This window comes from Nanorana parkeri, unplaced genomic scaffold (assembly GCF_000935625.1).
Source record: "Nanorana parkeri isolate BGI_ZX_2015 unplaced genomic scaffold, ASM93562v1 scaffold90, whole genome shotgun sequence".
NCBI lineage: Eukaryota > Metazoa > Chordata > Amphibia > Anura > Dicroglossidae > Nanorana > Nanorana parkeri.
In genome coordinates this window covers 1,213,753-1,236,463 of record NW_017306358.1, presented here as the reverse complement: position 1 = coordinate 1,236,463, position 22,711 = coordinate 1,213,753, and the positions used below count along the sequence as shown (strand labels likewise).

Here is a 22,711-nt window from a genome sequence, read left to right as displayed (position 1 = left end):
GCAGGGAACATACACGTATGAAGGAATGCTGAGGCTGCCATGTTTGATATAACTCTGGTGCACTGAAAACATTGAGCTGTGCACCAAGGGCTGACTTTTTTCTGACCTGACTTTTTATTATCTGCATACTTGTCTCAGGTTTTTGACTTTATGTATTGGAGCCAGTGGACAAGCATAACAGCCAGGCAACTAAGACTTATGGAGACAATTAGCAATTACCACCCCTGCATTTCTATTATGACAGGCCTACAAGCGGTGAATGCATCTACATTGCCAATTGTTTCCTCTCATAATGGTAATACTAGTAGGCAATGTATCTAACTACTAAATTGGTCCTATCATGTGTGTGACATTGGTAGAGTTCACATGGGGCCCTTACAAGTACCCTGTAAGCTGTCAGTTTCTCACCAGCCTGTAAATGAATTACAGGATAAGTAAAACACTCCTGTACATGTGGAAATAGGGTTGCCACCTTTTCTTCAAGTGAAACCCGAACACTCTAGCGCCGCACGCGGCAATTTTTTTTTTTAATATAGAGGAGAGGCAGCCAGGGGAGGGAGTGATGAGACCAGCTAGAGAGGACTACAAATCCCAGCAATACATTATACAGCAATACAAAATAATATGAAGCTACATACTCTGTGTTGTTCTGTGTTGACGCACTGATGTCTCCACGTGGTTGCATGAGGTGACAGGGTCTCTTTAAATCACATTACTTATTAATGACCCCTGACCCCATCTACACGAATATACACTGCAGACACACTTATTTATACATAAATAAGTGCTACAGGTGTATGTGTCCTCAGATGATGACATTTAAATTTAAATTTCTTCAGTATACATACCACAACGCTGCAGAGTTGTCAGCACCCTGGGATCTCCTGTGTGTTGGCTTGTCATTCTAGGGGGCGTGGCTATCACCCATGTGACTTCATCCCGGCAGCATCCCCTTAGTGGGCGGGGCCAGCCGTCCATTGCTGCTGTATTGGCATCCTGTGCTCTGCCCTCCAGGGAGTCTCTGCAGGCTGACGCTGCATTGCTGCTGCCGATTTGCCACCCGACTCTTCCTCTGAGCTGCGGGCACCTGTAAACAGACACAGGCTGCCCGCAGCTCAGAGGAAGATCCGGTTTCAGGCAGATGCGGCTGCCGTGGATCGCACTTACCAAGGACCTCGCAGCCGCATCTGCGAGAAAATTTAAAGTGCCGGTGTCAGCAGAGTGTCTTGTGTACGGGTGCCCACTGGCTGGACACCCGTACACAAGACGCCAAACCCGGACTGTCCGGTTGAAAACCGGACGGGTGGCAACCCTATGTGGAAAACCTTCTGGGAATTGAAGTAAGAAAGCTACGCTCAGAAGCATTTCACATACAAAAGGTTTCTATTCATCCCAAAGGGCTCTGGTTAACTTGTGTGCCACTAAGTGCAATACAGTGACAATACACAAGGTGCATATTAGTGACCATTGGATATAAAGAGCTAGAGCATGGTTCAGGGCTTGCAATAGTTACAATAGTTATTATTTTATTGTTTTGATATCCCATTTTCAAATGTTTTGTAATCATCTGATATATACACACGTGTGTGTCTGGACTAATACGGCTTACCAATTTATATATACAGTATATTTTTGTGTGTGTTTGTACACAGCCCTGCAAGCTGCGTATGCCTACGATACTACCTACTACCACATAGAGATAGACATACTGTAAAGGAAGTCAGAGATAGGCTTTACAGTGATATAAAAGCCTATTTTTTTTTTTTTTTACTATTTCTACTGGAGATGTGAACACTTACCTTCTGTGCTGCTTCTCAATGTCCAAAAGTCCTGCTTTCCTCCTAAATAATGTGGTACCCACAGCATTGGCCTTGCTTTCCTGTGTAAGGGTGGGTCCTTCACATGAGGGATCTAGACAGGTAACCCAGCAAAAAAGTTGTTTTGTTTCATTTCGGATCAATTCGGATTTTTATTTCCTTCATTTCTCAGATCCGTCCAAATATTCATTTTGGAACAAAGTCACATTACTGTGTCTGTAATGCAACCCCTAAAAGCCAAAAAACCCATCTGATTGGCCAGAGAACAGTTACATGTCCGATTTAGTTTAATTTGAATGAAATTCGGATGAATCCAAGTTTTCATTAAAGGAACAGTCGGATTCGTACACATTGGAACTTGTTCAAATTTGAAGATTCAGATGCAACCGAATGTCCGAATTTAACGAAATTCATACGGCTATTTATTAACGAAACTTACATTAGTATTATTATTATAATCATTAGGGATGCACCGATACCGATACTATTATTTGTACTCGTCCAAATGCTTACCCCCGAGAACTTACGGTCAGAGGGAGACTTCCTCTGACTGGCAGTGCCACAAGGGAACATGGAGCTGGCTTCCCAGCCAATCAGGAAACCAGGCGGCTAATGACTCACCGCCCAAGTTCTTGATTGGCCGGGAAGCCAGCTCCATGCTGTTTATCCGCCTCAATGCTGATTGGCCGGGATGCCGGCTACCCAGCCAAGCAGCATCGAGCTGGCCAAACAGCATGGAGCCGACTTCCCAGGCAATCAAGAAGCCGGGCGGCGGGTGATGACATGCCGCTCAGCTTCCTGATTGGCCAGGAAACCGGCTCCATGCTAGTGGAAGTACCGGTATCGGTACTCGGTATCGGTGAGTACCGAAAGATAAATATCGGTACTCATACTCAATATTGAAAAACCGGTATCAGTGCATCCCTAATTATTATACAAGATTTATATAGCACCACCAGTTTGCGCAGTGCTTTACAAAATGGGGAGACAGTACAGTTACAGTACAATTTCAGTACAATAGGGTTATAAAGGCCCTGCTCATGAGAGCTTACAATCTAGCAGGAATACATGGCTAAGATGGATCCCATGAAGCCAGACGTTGATGCACGCTCCAATGAGATTCTACAGGGTGATATATGGATGCTGCCTGCGCCCTGCGCCACCAGGCTTAGGCAGCCAGGGAGCATTGTGTACAGTGGTTTGTGCACACCACGCATGTGTAATGGCTCTATTGCACATGCCGACCGGAAGGCTGGGGAAAACTGCGCACAGGGATCGGAGGTCGCAGACAGGGGCGTATTTACCGCGAGGCAAACTAGGCGTTTGCCTAGGGCGGCACCCTTCGGTGGTGCCGCCGTACGCAAACGCCTAGTGCTGCGATTCAGAGAAGGGGAGAGAACCGGAGGCCATCTTTCAGATGGGATGCACAAGTAAAAGTAAGTGTTCCAGGACATTTTTAAAGAAAACATTTATTATTTTCAGCTGATTTAATTATTTCTGATTTATCACAGAAAAAAAGCCTTTAATACTATAGTACTTTAAGGACACTACTTCAGCAACTGTGTGTGTGTGTGTGTGTGTGTAAAGGGTGGTGTTGGCAGCGAGGCAGGACACATGAGTGGAAGCACACCGTTCCAGTGGAATGATGGGTGTCTGTGATCGCTCCAGTGGAGGCTCTATACAGCTAGCAGTGGTGGGCAGTCAGGGAGCCCGGGGATTCCTGATGTGACAGCGTCTGGCCCCGCCCTTTTCCCCGCCCACTAGCTGTCACGGCACGCTGCATCCAGCTTACTTGCTGTCAGAGCCGTGTTCTCGCCGGAGCTCGGTGCCGCATCGCAGACAGCTTCTTCTTCTTCTTCCCTGCTCACTCTAGGTTCTTCCAGACACCCCAAACCCACCCCCCCCTTTCCGCCCCCATGTTCGGACCGGATAAACTGGGCTACGAGATGGATTTCGGCTACAGGAGCACGGCTTCCCTGGGAGACTTTAACCCGTTCAGCGCTAGCATCCCGGCCACCAAAGTGGAGTTAACAATCTCTTGCAGGTAAGGATCGCTTCTAGTTCCACAAGTCAGGATCCGATCTGCTCTCATAACTCTTGCTGCTGCTTCCGTCGAACTTTGTAACAACTGTCATTAGATCCCGGCTTGTGTCTGCTGCACCCAGACAGCGTGTGTGATTTCACAGCACCACTCACTGATTGTATAATCTTCTTCAGATCTACCATCAACTATGTAGTACAGGGGTCTGCCCGATTGTGTAGACTAGATAGGTTCCTCCTGTTACATAGTTTGACTCAATATAAAGTGGATTGTGTATGGTGATCATTAGATCCAGTTCCTCTGTTACAGTTGGAGTCATGTTTTTGGGTTTAAATGGTTCAGTGTCCCAAAATAAAGCACTTGAGGGAGTAAGTCAGATAGGGCTGTGCTAGTGTCAGATTCGCTGCTTGTGTAATCATTGCGAATACCATTGAGCCTTGGATTAGTTATAAATTATGATCTAGTTATAGTTCAGTTTGGCAAGCTTTGTATTTGTCTGTTTAGGTTGGATGACAGCCAGTGTCTTCCTATACATCACCTACCATCCTATATATTGTATTAGAAATGTGCATGTGATTGCCCTGTAATGTCATCTCTTGTGTGGCTGATATATGAAAAGAATAAAGGCAACTATTGCAGATATAATGAATTTTATAGTGTACTATACCTATAGGATATAGGTATAGATAGATAGGTATATAGAAGATAAAAATAGAACAGCTGAGCGAGAAGGACAGATCTTTGATGATATCACTCATATATGTTGACATACAATACAGTTGATGCTTTGTTGTCTTTTTATTTATTTTCATTGAAGTGTTTGTCGTTGCTTAGTCCTCAGCTAGCAAAGCATAACCTGGCATGTATTATTCCAGTATTATCTTCCAGTTGTTTGTTCAGCTTTGTCACTTTGAACTCGGTGTTGTAAATGATCAGGGTTTTGCTCAATGCATGAATCCGCTCCAATATTTAAAAGGCTTTAAGGTTTGATTGTGTCATTGATTTCCATTTGGGCTGGAACCATGTAAGGGTAGCTAGGATCGCTGGGTCTAATGTCAACAAGCTACACACAGCAGCCTGTGCCAATCGCTTGTCACTCCCAAAACATTTCCTGCTTCCGAGAATGTTGTAACTTCATATCAGGAAGGAAAGGATTTTCATTTTTTTATTTTCCATTCTTGCACAATAGTGAAAAGAGCAGCTTGTGTTAGCGTTTTAAAAAGAGATGTGCTGTGTGAGTCAAACTGGGATTAGATTCTGGATTCTGTCATGCAAATGCCACCACATTGGTTTTTGTTTCTAACCAACAAAGTGGAAAAGTTCATATGTGCAGCAATTCTCACCAGTCAGTTGGAAATTTATTTTGATTTATCTAGGGCAAGCGGAACAAAAAGAGCAAATGTCTGATGTGTGCGTGTGTGATTTCTGAGATTAGTAAATAGCCTCCTGTACGCCATATATACCATCTATGCTGGCTGAAAATAGATTGTGGTGGATTTATTATTTATATTTTATATAGTGCTGGCAGTTTACACAGTGCTTTACATAGTTGCACATTCAGATCAGTCCCTACCCTCAAGGAGCTTACAATTTAAGGTCCCTATTTCACATGCATGCAGGACCGATTTAGACAGGAGCCACAGCCTTCCATCATGAATTTGGATTTAATCCATTATTCCTATTGGATTTATTTATTTGATCTTTTATCATTGGTGTATTACAAAATAAACTTCCCAGGCAATTGTACTATTAATAGAAAATGAAGTAATTCAGTTCTCAGTTGATATGTTCATGATGGTGTAAGTATCTGGTTTAGGTACCGTATATATGGGCATATAGACAACCCATGTGATAATGTTGCTACCATGTTTTCATACATTGGCTTTATTTAATATCCTGAAGCCAGGGTAGGCAACCTCAGCACTCTATCTGTGGTGGGACTACAAGTCCTATAAGACATTGATAGACTTACAGCCACAGGCATGACCCCCAGCTGGAGTGCCAAGTTTGCCTACCCTTGTGCTCAAGCTAGGCGCACTGATGTGCTTTAACCCATGATAACTGATTAGACATCAGCTTACACCCTTGTATAGTGGTTACTAGTATGAGCCATAAATGGAGACAGCCATGTGATTATAACTGTCTTTTACAAAAATAAAGCATATGGATTAAGCAATACCAGCAATGTTTTTGTACCATCCTAGGCTACTGTTACCATTGTTTCCAAAGCTATGCCTTCAATGTTAATAAAATATTTATTTTACATATTAACACATTTTAGATTTATGTTTTAATTAAAAACATAAAACCAAAGAGTGAACAATTACATTTTAAAAGGCTTCCGCACGCAAAAGTGTGGAAACCTCTCCATCTAATCCGCCTTTGTACTCGATTCTTAAGGATGATGGATAGTTACATTACTTAAATATGTAGCCTGTTTTACAGAACTAATCCAATATATTAGCAGCAAATATTTAATACTGAATGTAATGCAGAAACCATTAATACGGTGACTTCTTTCATAAACCCTGGCCATGTGACATTTACTTCCCTCTGGAATATGCTGCAGCCATATTAGTAGAAATGGAGACAAATGTTTAACTAGTAATAAGATAGATTGCGGTGCGCAAGCCAACAGCACCAAATTGTGTTAAACATTGACTTTGCATCACATATTGTGTTCCAGGAAAAGGCTGTAAGTGTGGCATCTTAAAAGTGTCGAGGTTATTTGCAGGATCAGTAACTTACTGCCTAGCAACGCATCTCCACTTATGTGCAGAAGGGTGTCCATTGCGTATTCAACATTCTGAGACCTTGGATAAAGCTCTTATCTCACCTGGCCATGTACAAGTCAGACTGGCTTTGGTTTACTGAAATGCCCAAAAGACCATTTAAAGGGACAGTGAGTTATTACTAATCATTACATTGCCTGTTTTTTGTCTAGGTACTTTGAAAAAAAAAATATATATACTCACCCAAACTCCTGAGCCAGTGTTCTGTCGAGGTGGCCAACTCGTCGAGATCTCAAACTCGTGACGTCACGTCTGTTGTAGATTTCGATGAGATGGCGCTCCTTTTTTTTTTACAATCCTCGGTGACTTCTGCAGTTGTCATAGGTGCGCCTGTCCAGCTTCTAAATTGTCATTGAGTTCTGCAACTCCCATTGATGTTTGTGGCATTGGGTGCCTCACAGGACCCCTTCATCAGGCAAAGTGTCCAGAAGATATGTTGGCCGCACACCATTCTCCTTCGGAATGTCCTTTTTATTCATATTTCTTTAGCATGACATGTGAATGTAACGTTTCGGAGCCTCACAGGACCCCTTCGTCAGGCAAGGTGGTTGAACTTGCATATGGTCGCATTGGGATATATTTGCGCCAGATTTATGATGCTAGTGTAATGTTGTTCATAAATTAGGTTTAATAGACTCCAGGAAAGAAGACTCATAACTCCAGGCAAAAAGCTTAACTGTCGCTTCTTGAAGAAGTGGTCATGGGGACTTCTTAAGTAGCCATTGTTTTGTTAGGTAATGCTCCAGTTTCAGACAGCCGCAGGACAAGTGCAGATGTAAACAGTTGCAAACTTTCAAAAACATGCGCATTTTGGAAATTAGCGCAAGCTCTGGTCAAAACAGGCACACATGTTAAAAGGAGAGGCTAAACAGATGTGCACATAAAAAAATGATCTACAAGGCTAAAACTGTTGCAATTACTTTAAAAAAAAAACCCAATTGAGTTTTAGGAAAGGGTAAATTACTCTTTAAACACCATCTCCATTTTAAAACTAGGCCTTTAATTAAAATGCTTTCTATTGTCAGTGTAACTGATATGTAGGGTGTGTAGGGGTCAATTTACTCTTATCTTTTTTGCATATAATACATTGTTAGTTTTGTTATACTTCCATTATATTTGCTAATGATTACAGTAAACTTGTCTTCATAGAATTATGTAGACCTGCAAAACTATTGAAACGCTGGCAACCTGTGATGCCTGCATGCATCTTCTAATGTTCTTGAGTATTCTCCCATCCCCTCCCCCCACACATTGATACACATACTGTATATCTACTTTGGGAAGCAAAATTAAAGTGACACGAAACTCAGGCGTTACATCTTAAAAATGGATTCAAGTACCTTAACTACTGACAGAAAAGGTTTTTATTTGTGACACTGCCCTTCCTTCTGGAGGGTGGCTACTTTTGTTCCCCATGGTCCCTATGTGTGTTATAAAGTAGCCACCACTCCAAAGCTCGGTCCCGTAATGGACTAAAATTCTAATATAAATTACTAAACTAAACATGGTTCTACACATGTAATCCCACGTGCGAGTGGTTACATACGAATAGGGACAGATGAGCAGCCCTGGATGCAGGCAGTTTTTGCCCAGGGCTGTCATCTGTCCCTAATCACGTGCAACCGCTTGGATGTTCACTTACATTCATACAACCATTGTGTCTGTCTGCTTGTCATTTATATGTATAGGATACTGGCCGCGGCTAATCACAAACTCCTGTGAATCTCAGCTGCAGAAATACACTAATTCCTGGTGCACGACCCTATGAATGAGGCCTAAAGGTGTCCATACACCTTACGATTATCGGACGAAACATTTCGTCCGATGATCGAATAGTCGTCCGATTTTCGTACGACGGCCCCATCCTGCCCCGATGATCGCAAGATTAATTTAGCCGTAATTAACGAAAAGCACCTGGACGAAATTCGGTAATTAATTTGTCGTATTTTCGTTCGCGCATGCGCAGTGTAGATCGTACGATCGAGCAAAGTTTTCAAACATGCTTGACCGTCAAAAGTCGTACGATTGTACAGTAATGTCGGTTCGGGCACTCTATTCACACGTACGATTGTCGTTCGAAAAGTCGATCGCATACGATTATCGGACGATAATCGTAAGGTGTATGGGCACCTTAATAGTGGTTTATCTATGCAACCACACCTTCTGGGCAACTTAGATGACAATAGTAATGGGTAACCTACAAAAAAAGAAAATTTGTCTTCAATACTTGCTTTCTCTTTGTGGGAGAAGTTTTTGGCGTGGGTATAAACCCACATTTTTTTCAAGGCCTTCTAAATGATACAACCAGTAATGTTTCTGATAATGTGAGAACAAAATGGAGTCGGAAGTAAAACAGAGAATTAGAAGTTATGTTTTGACCTATGTTCTTTATTCTCGTGTGTTGATGAGATCCCTGGGAAAGGATGTTTGCGGTCTTTCTAAGAGTTATTGTTTTATGTTAATTACCGTTTTGGCCTGGCTACTATACAAGGACAAATTAACATCTAGGTGCCAAGGATGATGGACAATGTTATCTCAGAATGTCAGGGATTTTGCTTTCCGTTGGTTTGTGCCTGAGGTGTATGGCTTTATGCTGAAGATGATGTATAAAAGCCTTTGCATTTATCACACTGACATTATCCATCTATTGTGATCTTAGGGATCATATAATTCAGCAATCCATACAAAGACAATTAAAACTATCCTATTTGATGTCTTCTGTTCAAGATTCATCTTCACATTCCTGGTAGTGAAGCCCTGTCAATGAACTTGTTACCCGCGTGCATGGAACAAGCTGTGCCCTCTGCCATAAATTAAATTCAGACTTTCTAGACTGTAGGACCTCAAGGTGCCTTTACAAAGGTGCATACGTACTTTGGTAAATCATCCTTCTAAAGGAATCCACCACATCGTCAAAATATAGTACCTAAAGTGTTCCCTGGGAAGATGATGATATTTGCAAATATGGGTACATGCAAATATATTATCGCATATAACAAATGATCGCTTTAATAAATGTTAAATTAATCAAATGTTAAACACTTGTTAAAATATTGATATTAAGTCACAAAGGTTCCAAAGCATATAAGTCAAAATGCAGCAACAAAAATGAAAAGCATTTCAAAACAGAATTACGTCATATGCATAGGCTCCACCCTACATGTTTCACCCAATGGGGCTTCATCAGGGGCCAGTGTACTAAGACGTGTCATTCCATGTATCCTTCTGCAAAACCCTCCCTTCCGCAATTTTGAAACTTTCAATGCAATAAATAATAGCAGCTGCATATCATATCAATTGGCATATAGAGAAATCTCATGCATTAGTAAGAACATCCACATCATATTTTAAATGAAGATTAAAGTAAGATATCCAGATATATGTGGTTATCCAACCACATATCTTACACATCAATTTACATTTAAATTGATTCTAACTGATACACTAATACACTGTTACAAAACGTCAATACACATTTGAAACATAATAGCATAAAATTGGCTATAAAGCAATTAAGGTCCAGGTCTACATTCAGACCTCGAGGTCTGAATGTATCCATTGTATACATCTACTTCCTTCCCCATTTATAAATCACATTTCCTTTTTTTTTTTTTTTTAAGCATATACATTTTTATTAGAAATGTTTTTATGAATACAATACAGGGTTGCAACTTGTTACATCCATAAAGTGAAGGTCATAAACGTGAACACATCGACATAAGCAACTAGCATAGAAGCCAGTCGCGCAGGAATGTATAATCACTTACAACTGCAAACGATGTGAAAGTATCTACATAACATAATCTGAATGTAATAGGAGTGTGTGAAATAATACAAACTATAGAGTATCAATAATAAAAACAGAGATCAAAGCCAAAACCTCAACGATCTAGCGGCACATTGAATCGGGAAATGGGTTGAGATTCCAACTAAGGAAAGAAAGAAGGATAAAATAAAAGACAGGCACAGTATGGTCTTAGAGTGTGAATACTATTAGATTGTTCAAAACCGGAGATGATGTATACCCTGTGGGGCAGAAAGGACATGGGCCTCGTCATAGGACGTCCAGTGCTCCTAGGGAGCCGTCAAGTTTACCCATGAGGTACCAGTGCGAGTATTGGAAAGTGGCCATGACATCTTTGAGTTGCGCTAAGGTCAGTTCTGTTGTGAGATATGCCTTCCAATTTTGAAAGAATTTGCTGGTCCGACAGGAGTTGAATTTAGTGTCTAGTTTTTTCAGGAGCATAAGCTTGAAAAGGACAGCTCTTACATCCGATACTGTTGGGGCAACTGCAGCGAGCCACTTAGTCAGGATAATTTTTTTGGATGCTAAAAGACATAGATGCTCCCAGGAGGAGAGGGGAGTTGGGCGAGGTTGCGTTTCACATTTCCTTTTTACATCCCCTCCAATGTACATCTAGTTTATCTACGCTCATGTATTTTAAACCTCCTGGGTTTCTCAACAGTGGTTTAAGAAATATAAAGAAAAATTGTGAGAAGTTAAGCTTTTCCTTCTGTTTTTAAAGACGAACTTCAGGCAACCCAAAAATGTACTCTTGCAGTAGGGCTACCGCTGTACTGCAAGGGTTAAGTGCTTGTTTTGTCAAGGGGGCTGAATTAAAGCTTATGTACTCACCTGATCCTCGATTCTGCCTTCTCCCCTGGGCTCTATGTCATCACATCTTATGCAGGTCTATTGAGTTGCATTAGATGTGAGGATGCCGATGGACATTCCATATCCAGAGTGGAAGGGGAGAGAGGTGAGCACTGACTGCCACAGGACTGATGATCAGGTGGGTAATACAGCTTTATTTGAGCCCCCTAGACTAGACAAAAATCTGACAAAAGTTTGTGGTTAAGGGTTTTTAAGGCACTAAATGGAAGTTCTGTTTGACTCTGGCAGGAAAAGTGGTCCTGAAAATAAAATGAGACAAGCTAAACACCAGGCTGAATAAACTCTAACACCTATCATTTTAAAACCACTGAGATGCATTTAAATAGGATAGTGTAGACGGATAGAGCTTTATTGTGTGGGGAATGTAAGCGTTTTACTTCTCTGATCCTTTTTTGAGCGTATTTTCTCTTCTGTGGTTCCTTTTTTATTCTTTGTACTCATGAGCAACTCTGTCCATGCTATGTATCTAGCACTCATGATCCTAACTTGCTCCAGCAGCTAGGAAAATTACCTAGGGTAGCTATACAAATGTGCAAAAGCTACAATGTCAATGTAGGCATTTCACCTATGTTTCTTTTACAGCCACACTGTGATATCTGAGTGTAACCCAGAGCACAGTTTCACTGCAGCCATCTTTAGAGCTCTTTCACACAAACTTTCCATTGAGGTCCATCTGTCAGTTTTTCAGGCGGACCTGATCGGAAGCCCAATATTAGCCTATGGGCAGGCGGATCTAAACAGATGGGCGTCCGTTTATTTGGTTACCCAAGGCTCTGGTCAGGTCCGGAAAATCAAATGAATCAGAGTTCCGTTTCGCCGGACTGGATCATGGTGCATCGGGGGTAATCTAATGTAAATGGACACAAGTCTGTTTACATCCGATGCCCCATAGACAAACATGGGTCCAGTCATTTCATTTTTGTCCTCCATCCTGTGATGGAGGAAGCCGAGTGCACGATCTCAAGGAACAACACAGTCTCCAGCAGCTATCCATCTACTAGCCTGGAAAAGGGAGGAGGTTGGCGTAGTGAGCATAGGAGTAGATTGCCTTGCTGTGCCTATGTGTTTGTGGAGACACACAGATCTTACTAGCACACACAAAGGTGGCCGCATAGGAGATGGCAAGGAAAAGGAGCCACTCTAAAACAGGAAATTAGGGCCAGTGCTCAGGAGATCAGCTGATTCTGCAAGAAACTAAAACTTTTATACATTGCAGCATCCATTGAAAGCAATTTAATCAGCCTTAAAATAGCTTGAAACCTTTTGAGTTTATTATCACTTTAAAATGACATATAAAAGGCACAAATGCATCTCTGTATTTATCAATACATAATTATAATGTGTTCTTTAAATTCAAGCAGTCAAAGAACTGGTATATGATCTGATATCAACCTTTTGCTGTTTTCGTACAGCAGAGCTCAGACTTGTGGAGGGAGAAGCAGCATAACAAGCCAATCAGTTCATGTGCAGACCAGGAGAATGCTGATAGTGGGGAAGAAAGAGTGACAGCAAGAGAAGTTTATCAGTGTGCTGCTTCTCATCACCTGTTGTATCACAAGGTAGGGCAGGGAGGAGACATGCAAGTATTATGTAATTGCAGCAAGGAAAATCAGGTCTCCTTTCCCTGCCACACAGGGCTGTGCTGCGTGATAGAGCTGTGTAAATCTCAGAACTTGATGGACAGAAATACAAATCCTTTAGGAGGCAGAACAGCTCTCTTCTATGTATTTCATCTGTGTATTTAGCTGTTTGCCTGGAGTTAAGCTTTAATGAGCACTCAGTGGACTATAGTAATGTACAGCAGATGCTAGATATTGACATTCACTTGTACAAGGTATTTTTACATTTCCATTAAACATACATTTTATTTTAATGTTCAGTTTGTTTTATGAGAACTTAAAATTAATGTTCTATTGATCATATAACTAAGTAATATGATTGTTTTCAATGGATGGCATGGCTGAGTGCAGATATGTTGTTTATCCTTACATGCACTATTTTTCAGCTGCTCTACTTCATATCTTTCCAGACTGTCATGAGCATATCCAGTAATTGTTAGAGCATAACAAATATTCGAGGGAAAGAAATACCTGATACATGAAACACTGCCAGCTGTCACAATTTTTTGTGAATGGTCTCCCGGGCTTTAAAATATGTCTATGGATGTTTTTAGATTGCACAATAAATTGTTACTGTTTAAAGCTGAACTTCAGAGTTACCTTCAGCCTTGCACAGAATTACAGGCTCCTCTCCTGTACCGAAACTGCTTTCTCTGATTTCACTGCACACTGTCAGTATTAGAAGCTGTAGCAAATCAGAGTCCACCTCATTTCCTGGCTGGAGCATGTCCAGCATCATCTAATTATTTCCTGACCCGCTCCTTTCATTTATTGGGTTTTGGTTCTTTCAATCATGGAGGCTCAGCATCTCATGTCTACATTACCTACAGCAGTTTGTATGCAGATTGTTTCTGCCTTGGAACGCACACTCCACTAGACCAGCCTTTCTCAACCAGGGTGCACACTGGGTGCCTTCAGGCTTCCTCAGGGGTGCCTCAAACACCCTCTGATGTGAAGAGGGCCCCTGATGTGAATGAGAGAGCACTCTGATGTGAATGAGGGCCACTCTGATGTGAATAAGGGGGGCTCTGATGTAAATGAGGGGGACTCTGATGTAAAAGGTGGGGGCTTCTGGTGTGAACCTATTGTTTTTTGTGTGTTTTTGCATAGTTCCTCACTTAAAATTCATACCAGACACCTATCTTGGATAAAGGTCTGGTATGGATTTTGGAGGGGCCACACATTGTTATTTACATTTACAGTTTTTACATTTTAGACTGGTGTGCCTCAAGATTTTGCATATTTTGAATAGAGAAGCATAGAGACTCAGTAATGATGTCAATGGGTATAAAAAAAGGGTATGTCAGGAATGGAAATTTTTTATTAAAAAAAAAGCATGTTGCTGAAAGGAGGAAAGAAGAAATCATGGAAAGCACAATGTAAGCAGATTAAATTTCAGCTTAAACTTCTCAGACAATGCAGTAGGATTGTATGTCTTGTATACCACCTTTTTTCTATTTAACTTCCTACACTTGTCATTTTTATTTTGTAGTAGTCTTTAAGAACACCAGTGATTTCCATCTGGCGTTAGAATCCAGAATACGCTTGTGACCTTTATTACCTTACTTTTTTTCATGCCAGACCTCACGCCAACTTCTGATTGGGGTAGAGTCTGGTACTGGGTTGAGTACCTGTATATTACCTGACTTTTAAAGTGGTATCAGGCAGAACAAATAGAGAACTATTGGCTGCTGTTACAATTGTGCTTTAACTGCTCAGTTTGGCATCAGAATTGTGGATTTGACTATTGAATATTGAAGTCTCAGGGAAGCTGTGCTGTGGCAGCCAGTGATGAGAGGAGGGGCAGTCTTTTGCTACATAGGGAAAATTTTTAATAGTTTTCTATTATCCGAAAAAAACCCCTCATGGCTCGAATTTTGGCTGATTCCTGCTGAATCGGCAGAAATTCGAGCCATGGGTGGCCCTGTTGGCACCCTTACATTCACCAAACTTCAACTCACAAGTGGAAGGAGCCAGGCGGAAAATTACAGCAATTGACCATTTTGGCAGTTGACCGTTCCATTTGCAAGTATTAAATATTCTTGCTCCACACACCTATCCAGTTCTGTTTGCTTCTCTTCCCTGTCAACTGATTCAAGTTCCAAAGCTGTGATAATATTCATAACAAAGGTCATATCGGTATATTAGCTCGTGACCATTCCATTCCATATAACTCCTGACAAGCTGTATTTTGTAGTTCTGCAACTGTGCATTGTGGGTAGTTGGGATTGCATTCACACATGGCCACACATCACACCTCATTTACTTAATTGTGAGATAATGTGATGCAGGGCCAGATTTCCCAAAATGTAAACCAAAGTGAGTAGGTGCTTACTTCAAACACCCAGCCATTTGCATGAGAATTTGTTAGAAATGCTAAAACCTTGAAGTGAACACAGACTCACTTCAGCTCACTTCACAATGAACAAAGCTCATTCCATTTTTTTTCCGTTGCCTACATTCCACCCCACTTCAGTTTCCTTCACTGCAGGTACCCACAGTCTGGTTCTAGGGTGGGTGGGGCTGCTTTCTTAGGAGGTTGGGAGTTCTTGTAGAGGCCTTAACAAGCCAGCTAGCTTCAGCAGGGGCTTGTTACCTCCAAGCCTCCAGCCCTCTCAGCACTTCCCCCTAGAGGACAACCTTCAGTACTACACTTGACCCCAGACATTTTTATCTGCCTGATGCCACAATTGCTTCTGCATTAGTGACTCAGAAAATTTGAAAACCATTAATCAGCATGACAGTTAGGCAGCCAGCATTTGTAGCAGTGGAAACCCCCAGATTTTACCATGACAGCTTTAAAAGCAGGTAGATCTACCGCCAGCAGAACTAAAGTATCCTTTTGTTTATTTATTTATTTTCCCTGCAAACACTCGCAAGTTAAAAATTGTGCATTCATATAGTACTTACAAATCTGTGATACCTTCTGCTTTATCCATATTTCTACAATATTTGCCATCTTGTAGAGTCTGTTTCTCAGCATTAAAGGGAGGTGATGAAGATGTTACTACTGTCTGAGTTAGCAATGCAATCTTTCCCTCACATAAAGTTATCTATAGGAACTGTTTTCATTGTTGGCCAGGAACCAGACATGTAACATGGCACATGTAACATATTCTTTATTAAACATGCCTAATTAAAAATTGCAGATTATAGCTTTCCACTAGAATCAGTCTATCTTTAAACATATCAACAACACATCTGAAAATTGCTAATAATGTCTTTTTAAGTACTTAGCTGAGGATATAAATGTAACCATGGCTGGCATAACATTTATTGCGGCTTAATTATGATTTTAATACACTCCACATTTCCTGTTGCTCTTGCTTGTATTTGTTGTTTTATTGTTAATAATTTGTTTTAGTGAACTTCTGGCTACAAAGATGAACATGTTAGAGTATACATTAATGCGAATATAATGATGAGGGATACAAGGGACATCATTATTTATTAAGATCGAATTTGACATTTGTCATTTTTTAATGAGGGCCGAAAGGTTAATATGACAAAAATAGACTTACTTATTTTGCTGTGTAGCTCAACATGTTATTTTAATTAGAAGACTTCCCTTAGCTACAATTGAAATGTAATGTAGTTCAAAAGCAGATGTTTACTTTATACAAACTCAGCTTCAATGTGCAGACATGTACAGTATATACTGTATATTTGAAAAGGTTTGTTGTATGCACTGTGAAATATTTGTCTTCACATCTAGGTATCAGCAAGGTCTAAAGATATTCACATCCACCCTTGGTGTTCTTGTTCACAGATCTAAGATGAAAGGGATAAGAGACCTGTTATTTTTATTTAACAAGCCATATCTGCCTCAAATTTCCCCATTTTAAATGCTCAGACTGAAGGGCCCAGTGGACTCTTGAAGAAACTGTTGTTAATGTCAAATTCAGCTCTTTGATATTCCTTTGTCCCTTAGCAACTGCCATTCAACAAACTGTTTCTTAGAACTGTTCTCAGTGGCTCTCACAGTGTGTGTTTTCAAGTTTCCTTCCAGTGTGGATCACAATTAATAATATTTTACACTATTTTCAGTTTTACCGTTGACTCAATTTGAGTACAGGCAGTCCAGGGGTTACGAATAAGATAGGGATTGTAGGTTTGTTCTTAAGTTGAATTTGTATGTAAGTTGGAACAGGTAAATTTTTTAGGTGTAACTCCAGCCAACAAACATTTTTTAGTTTTGGATAGCATAGGGAAGGGTTAACCCCCTGTAACATTTGTTTGGCTGTCCTCACAGTGGCTCTAATTCCACACCATAGTAACCAAAATGAAAAAAAATTAAATCTGCATGGAGTTCTACTGTAAATGCAACTTGGACAGATGTTTGTACAATTTCCTGTAATGTACAGTACCAGACCCAGAAGAAGAGGCAGGCACTCCTCGTCTGCACATCTAACAACTTACTGTAATGTACAGGAGGTACAGTACTACAAACGTTGGCGCGAGCACGGTAGCATTACAACAAGTGAAACAGCCTGGGACCTCCTTTCGTAAGTAGGAGTTGTACGTAACGCGGATGTTCGTAACTCAGGCACTGCCTGTATTTGTGGTGCATCTTTTCAACTGTGTATTTGCCAGTCCAACAAAATCTAATAGCTCAAAAATGTTATTATCTCATGGGCGCTATTGTTCTGTAACTGCTTGCAGAGAAAAACTAAGAATGACAAACTAAAAGGTTTGCGAAAGAATCACAACTCACACTTTCAAGCTCTGTTCACACCTAAAAGCCATATTTTTCAGGCATTTTTTCTGGCTTTTTAAAAAAATAGTTATTTTGTAGACGTGTGTTTGTCAAGCGGTTTTAAGTGCTTTTCAATATGTTTATTGTTGCACGTTTTCAGCTTGTGCTGTCCTCCATTTTGTTCTCCAGTGTTTTTTTGTGAGAGGAAGGCTGGCTCTTGTGTAAAAAAACATGACAAATCGCTTAAAAAACCCTAGAAAATACTTGTTTTGCGCTTAGACAGGCGTTTTCATTGACGTATATGGAGCCAAAACATCAGAAATCTGCAGAAAAGTAGCTTATGTACTTTTTCCAGTGACAGGTGTTTTGCTACGGACAACATAACGCTCAGGTGTGAACAAGACCATTGAAAACGATGGAAATCCTCTGTTTGGATATTGTAGTGCTTAGCTCTTTCATGTACAAAATGCCTAGGTTTGAACAGAGTCTTACTGACGGTACCCTTGTGTTTGCATTTCAATTACCCAACTGTCAGCACTACACTTCCCTATTTGGCAGACATCTCCAAAAAAAAAATCACCATTTTTGTATTCACCCAGCATACTCCTTATTGGTCTCCAGACCCTACGACAGCAGTTGTCTCTGGCAAAAAAGCAGAAATGCCTCCAATGTGTTCTGTTTCTGAGGAGTACATAAAGCATTGTTCTGTAGGAAAGTAGCTCCAAGGTTTAACTGGTAAATGATTCTAAATGAAACTGTCTTTTGGGAACCTACTAATCAGTCAGCCTGAAAACTGAATAAAAATGAGCAAAGTATAAAGTTGAATAAATTGCACACTCCTTACTGGTATGTTCCTTTTAAGGTGGGTGCTGCAGTGATAGTGGATGGCGCCACTTCAAATCCAAGTAGTAAAATATATCACCAGCACACTGAAGTGAAATCTTCGAGTGGTCATTTTATTGATGTACACACATCTAGTCACAAAGCATTAATAGAAGTAGAAGTAGTAGAACACTTTCTAGTAGAAGTGTTTCCGGAATGTTGCTCATTCACAAAAATATTGTACAATGCAAATAATCACACAGACACCATTCATGAAAAAACTAAAACGAAAGTCCCATCTCATCGATCACTCCAGCCAGCGCTGTAGATCCGTCATTAATCATGACAAACAGCAAGCCACTGACACAAACATGATGACCCGGACCAATATTCCTCTCCTGCTGGACTATTGTCTCAAATGACAGCTCCCCAGCCAACTGCTGAGTGTAAATAAGCAGGCCGGTGATGTTGGCTGACATCACTGACCACATATGGTGAAATGTTCATTGATCTGGTTCACCATTTTGCAGGCAAGTCATCCCTCAAGAATTTTATTTAAAGGAATTGTGTTTTTATAATGTTGTCCCTTTAAGCTGTATTAAGACCTGCTCACTGATAAACACTATTTTTTGTGCATTGGTACATGTCCCTTATACGTGCTCTTTTCTATTCCAAAAGCTTGCAAATTAGCCTTGAAAAAGGGCCAGAAATGATTACAACATTCAATTGCATAGACATCGATGGACTTTTTGTCTGGGCATAGACATCGAATTTCAGGCTGGGTTTGCGGATCCTCCCACAAACTAAACCCAGGCCAGTTAATTCATTATTAGTTACTGTTATGTTTTGGGTGTAAGGATAGTTTGCAGGTTGCGTACATAGGTACTTTTAACTTTTACCCCTTTTCTATGCTGAAATCCAGAAGCTAATGGAACCAAATGCCAGTATATGAGTCGTGAAAGCTGTTTTTCCTTGCTCCAATTTGTCTCACCTACGTCAAATCAGTAGTTACTTTATATCACTAAGCACTTGTTCACACTATATCTGGACCAGATCTGGACCAGAACAGTTTTCCGCAACTGAAATGCATCCCAATGTATTCCTATGGTATTTCTGGGCTCTGTTCACACCAGTGCAGTCCATTCTGCTGCGGGGGAAAAATGCTAAGTTGAATATTGGTTAGCATTGCTCCTCACCTAGCCTAGTGTCAGACGTCCCAGGGAGCTAGTAGTGAGATGAGGAACCCACTGGCAATAAGCAGCTGACAGTCCAGAAACGCGGTACAAGTTTAGGGATAATCCAAGAGGGGTAGTCAATGTCCAATCCGGGTCGAGGCAGGCAGCGAAGGTTCAAAGGCGGAAGACAGTCCAAGGGTCGGTAATCGGGAAGGATACACAGGGGCAACAGGCAATAGGAGGATCAGCAGGGAGGCTAGGTGTTCACCATAAGGTGGAATAACTCAGCAATAAGCCAGAGCTCAGGCCAGGTTTTTATAGCCAGGGGAGGTAGGACCACCCCCTGGTCACCGAGGCAACCAAGAGGCCTCCCTCCCCGGGAACCAATGGCAGGCGAGGAAGATGGAAGGTGTGTCCTGGGAACCTCCCCCAGCAAGGCTCACACCTGATAGCCAGATGATGCAGGAACGCTATGCTCCCGGGGATGCGCGCGCAGCCTGCGTACTGCGCATGCGCCCACGCCGCATGACTCGCGCATGCGCACCTGCACCTCGGGCACCAGGTGTTCTACCGAGCTGAAGGGGAACCCGTGCCCTGCGCCGTGCCCGTGGTCCCCGAGTAGAGGTAACACCCCCTGCTTCCTGACACCTAGAGGGGTTTTCCAGGAAAACCTGTCTACTAATATAATGCCCTTCAGTCAACAGGTTCCATGACAGGTTTTGGGGACAGGTAGAGCTTTTTTTTTGGTGGTATTTAATCACCACTGGGGTTTTTATTTTTTAGTATATAACAAAAAAGTACCGAATATTTTTTTTAAAAAATGGTTTTCCCTTTGTTATTTTATTTTTACCCAATTTTTTGGTAAAATATAAAAGGCGGGATCACATCGGGTAAATAGACACCAAACATGTCAAGCCTTAAAATTGCGCGCGCCCGCGAAATCGCAAAAAAAAAACCATAGCCAAAATTGGTTGTAGGCGACGCTTTAAAAGATTTTATTGCTGATCAGTTTAGTGTTATCAGTGATTGAAGGCCCTAAAATTATTGCTTTCACTGTGACGTTTGCGGCGATATGTAACACGTGCAGCATAATTGGAGCAATCGTCTAGGCGCATCTAACGCATTTTTGCGCATCTATGTGGGGTGGGGGACTTTAAAAACATTTTGTGGGTTTTGTTTTGTTTTGTGTGTGTAAATTTTTATTTATTTTGTGAGAAATTTTTTAAAAACTTTTTTTACACTTAACTTTATTGTTATCACATAGGGTGCTAATAAGTACCCTATGTAATAACAAATTACAGTTACAGGTTCCCTTTATGAAGACATCAGGGGTCTCTAAGACCCCTAATGTCACCTAGGGACCCCAGAGAAGTTGATGGATCACAGATCTGCTTCATCAGCTTCTCTCCAGTTTCTGTACCGGAGAGTGACAGAGGAATGCGGAAGTGATGTAATATACATCTCTTCCTGCGTTCAGAGACCGGAGGGAGATCGGGTACTGATCTCCCTCCGTTCTCAGTGCACAGAGCCACATCGCCCGGGATGGATGGACGCCCGGGAACGCGACGGCGGGGATAGCGAAGACCAGAGGTAAGGAGGGGGGGGCGCACCTTCACTTCCATCATACAAGTGATCGGGCGTCTTCACAGATTGTATGTAATCGCTGGCCGTTTAAAATCCAGGTGCTTTCCCGCTCCTGCGCGCTGTCTTTCAACGATCGGCGGACGGGAGGTGGTTAATCTCTTGTGTTAACTGCTGGTAACCTGGTATTGTCCCTAATAGGTTTCATTAAGTTTTGTAGTCTTCATTCTTTGAAGCACATCATAAAATGGCATAACATGACTCTATAAGGGTTATGGATGCTTCCATTTAATTTCATGGCGTACCTCAATAAAATTGGGGATTTTCTGTTATCTAGGAAAACCCCTTTAACTGCTACGCTGGAAACTTACTACTTAATTACATTAATATTTATTTGCTAATAGTTTATTACTCATCGGATCTCACTGGAAGGAAAACCATTGAATTTCTTTCATTTTATCATATGATCTAATAAAGTCTGAGTCACAAACCGTTTATAGACTGTTGTACATTTTTTCCAAGCAGTATTTACCTGCCGAAATTCAAGCTGAAAACCCTGGCAAGCTAGCAGTTGTTTTTGTGTTGATATGGCTTCAAGAAACCCTGACGCCCACGCATCGCAGTCTGTCATTGCTAATCGACAAATTTAGATCTCATATGAAGCCCAGTATTGAGCCAAATTTAGCTGCAGTAAAAAAGAAAACCAAATGCTTATTTTTCAAGACATGGCTTTGGAATGCACAAATAAAATCTGTTTTTATGGATAGAGGAAAGCAGTGTTTTGAGGCTGAGGCTATTATTAGGAATCATAGTAGCTTTACCAATATTATAAACACAGTAGAGTCAAAATTACTGGTGTATGATATGTTCACGTAACAGCTTTTTAAATTAAGCAGTAATATTATATGTGTGGGGAGCAAGGTATTAATTCCAAAGACTCAGAATGTGTTTTCCATTTTTATCCAAGTTCGAAAGAAGTAATGGAATCAATATAAAGGTAAATGTGTTTTTTTTCTTTCTAATTTTAATCTGCTGGCAATGAGATTGACAGATATGTAGTATTGAATTTATGCATGGTTGATATTCAGTATATACTAGATAAGTAACGGCCAGTTTATGCAATTGATACCCAATCTTTGTGTATGCTGGATAGACAAATGTTTCATATTTGCAGTGCTGTGCCATAGAACACAAAGCATTGTGTATAATAACCTCTAATATTGCAAAAATCCTCTTTCATTGGTTGAAGTGCCAATACTCTAATTATAACTGCTGCCCAGCTTCCCAAAATACTTTTTGTATTAAAACATTCATTAGTCAACCTTTTTATCCACATTAATTGGATTTCATCTGAAGTACCTCTGTTCTAAATGGAAAGCAACAACAATTTTGTCCTCCTAATGATTCTCTTTTTTTTTCTATTTGACTGTTCCAGTATCTGTTTCTGTTTGTTATTATACAGTGTTCTCCATAACATACTCATATATATATAG

General features: G+C 41.0%; 1 protein-coding gene across 1 annotated transcript in view; it reads left to right on the top strand.

Annotated features, from left to right (window-relative positions):
• Nucleotides 1–3,592: 3,592 nt before the first annotated feature.
• Nucleotides 3,593–22,711, top strand: part of CPNE8 (copine 8) — a 189,005-nt gene continuing 169,886 nt past the window's right edge. Inside the window, exon 1 of the mRNA XM_018552507.1 lies at nt 3,593–3,861. Within this exon, the coding sequence (XP_018408009.1) occupies nt 3,734–3,861 (128 nt within the window). The 5' untranslated portion in view covers nt 3,593–3,733. The remainder of the gene's footprint in view (nt 3,862–22,711) is intronic.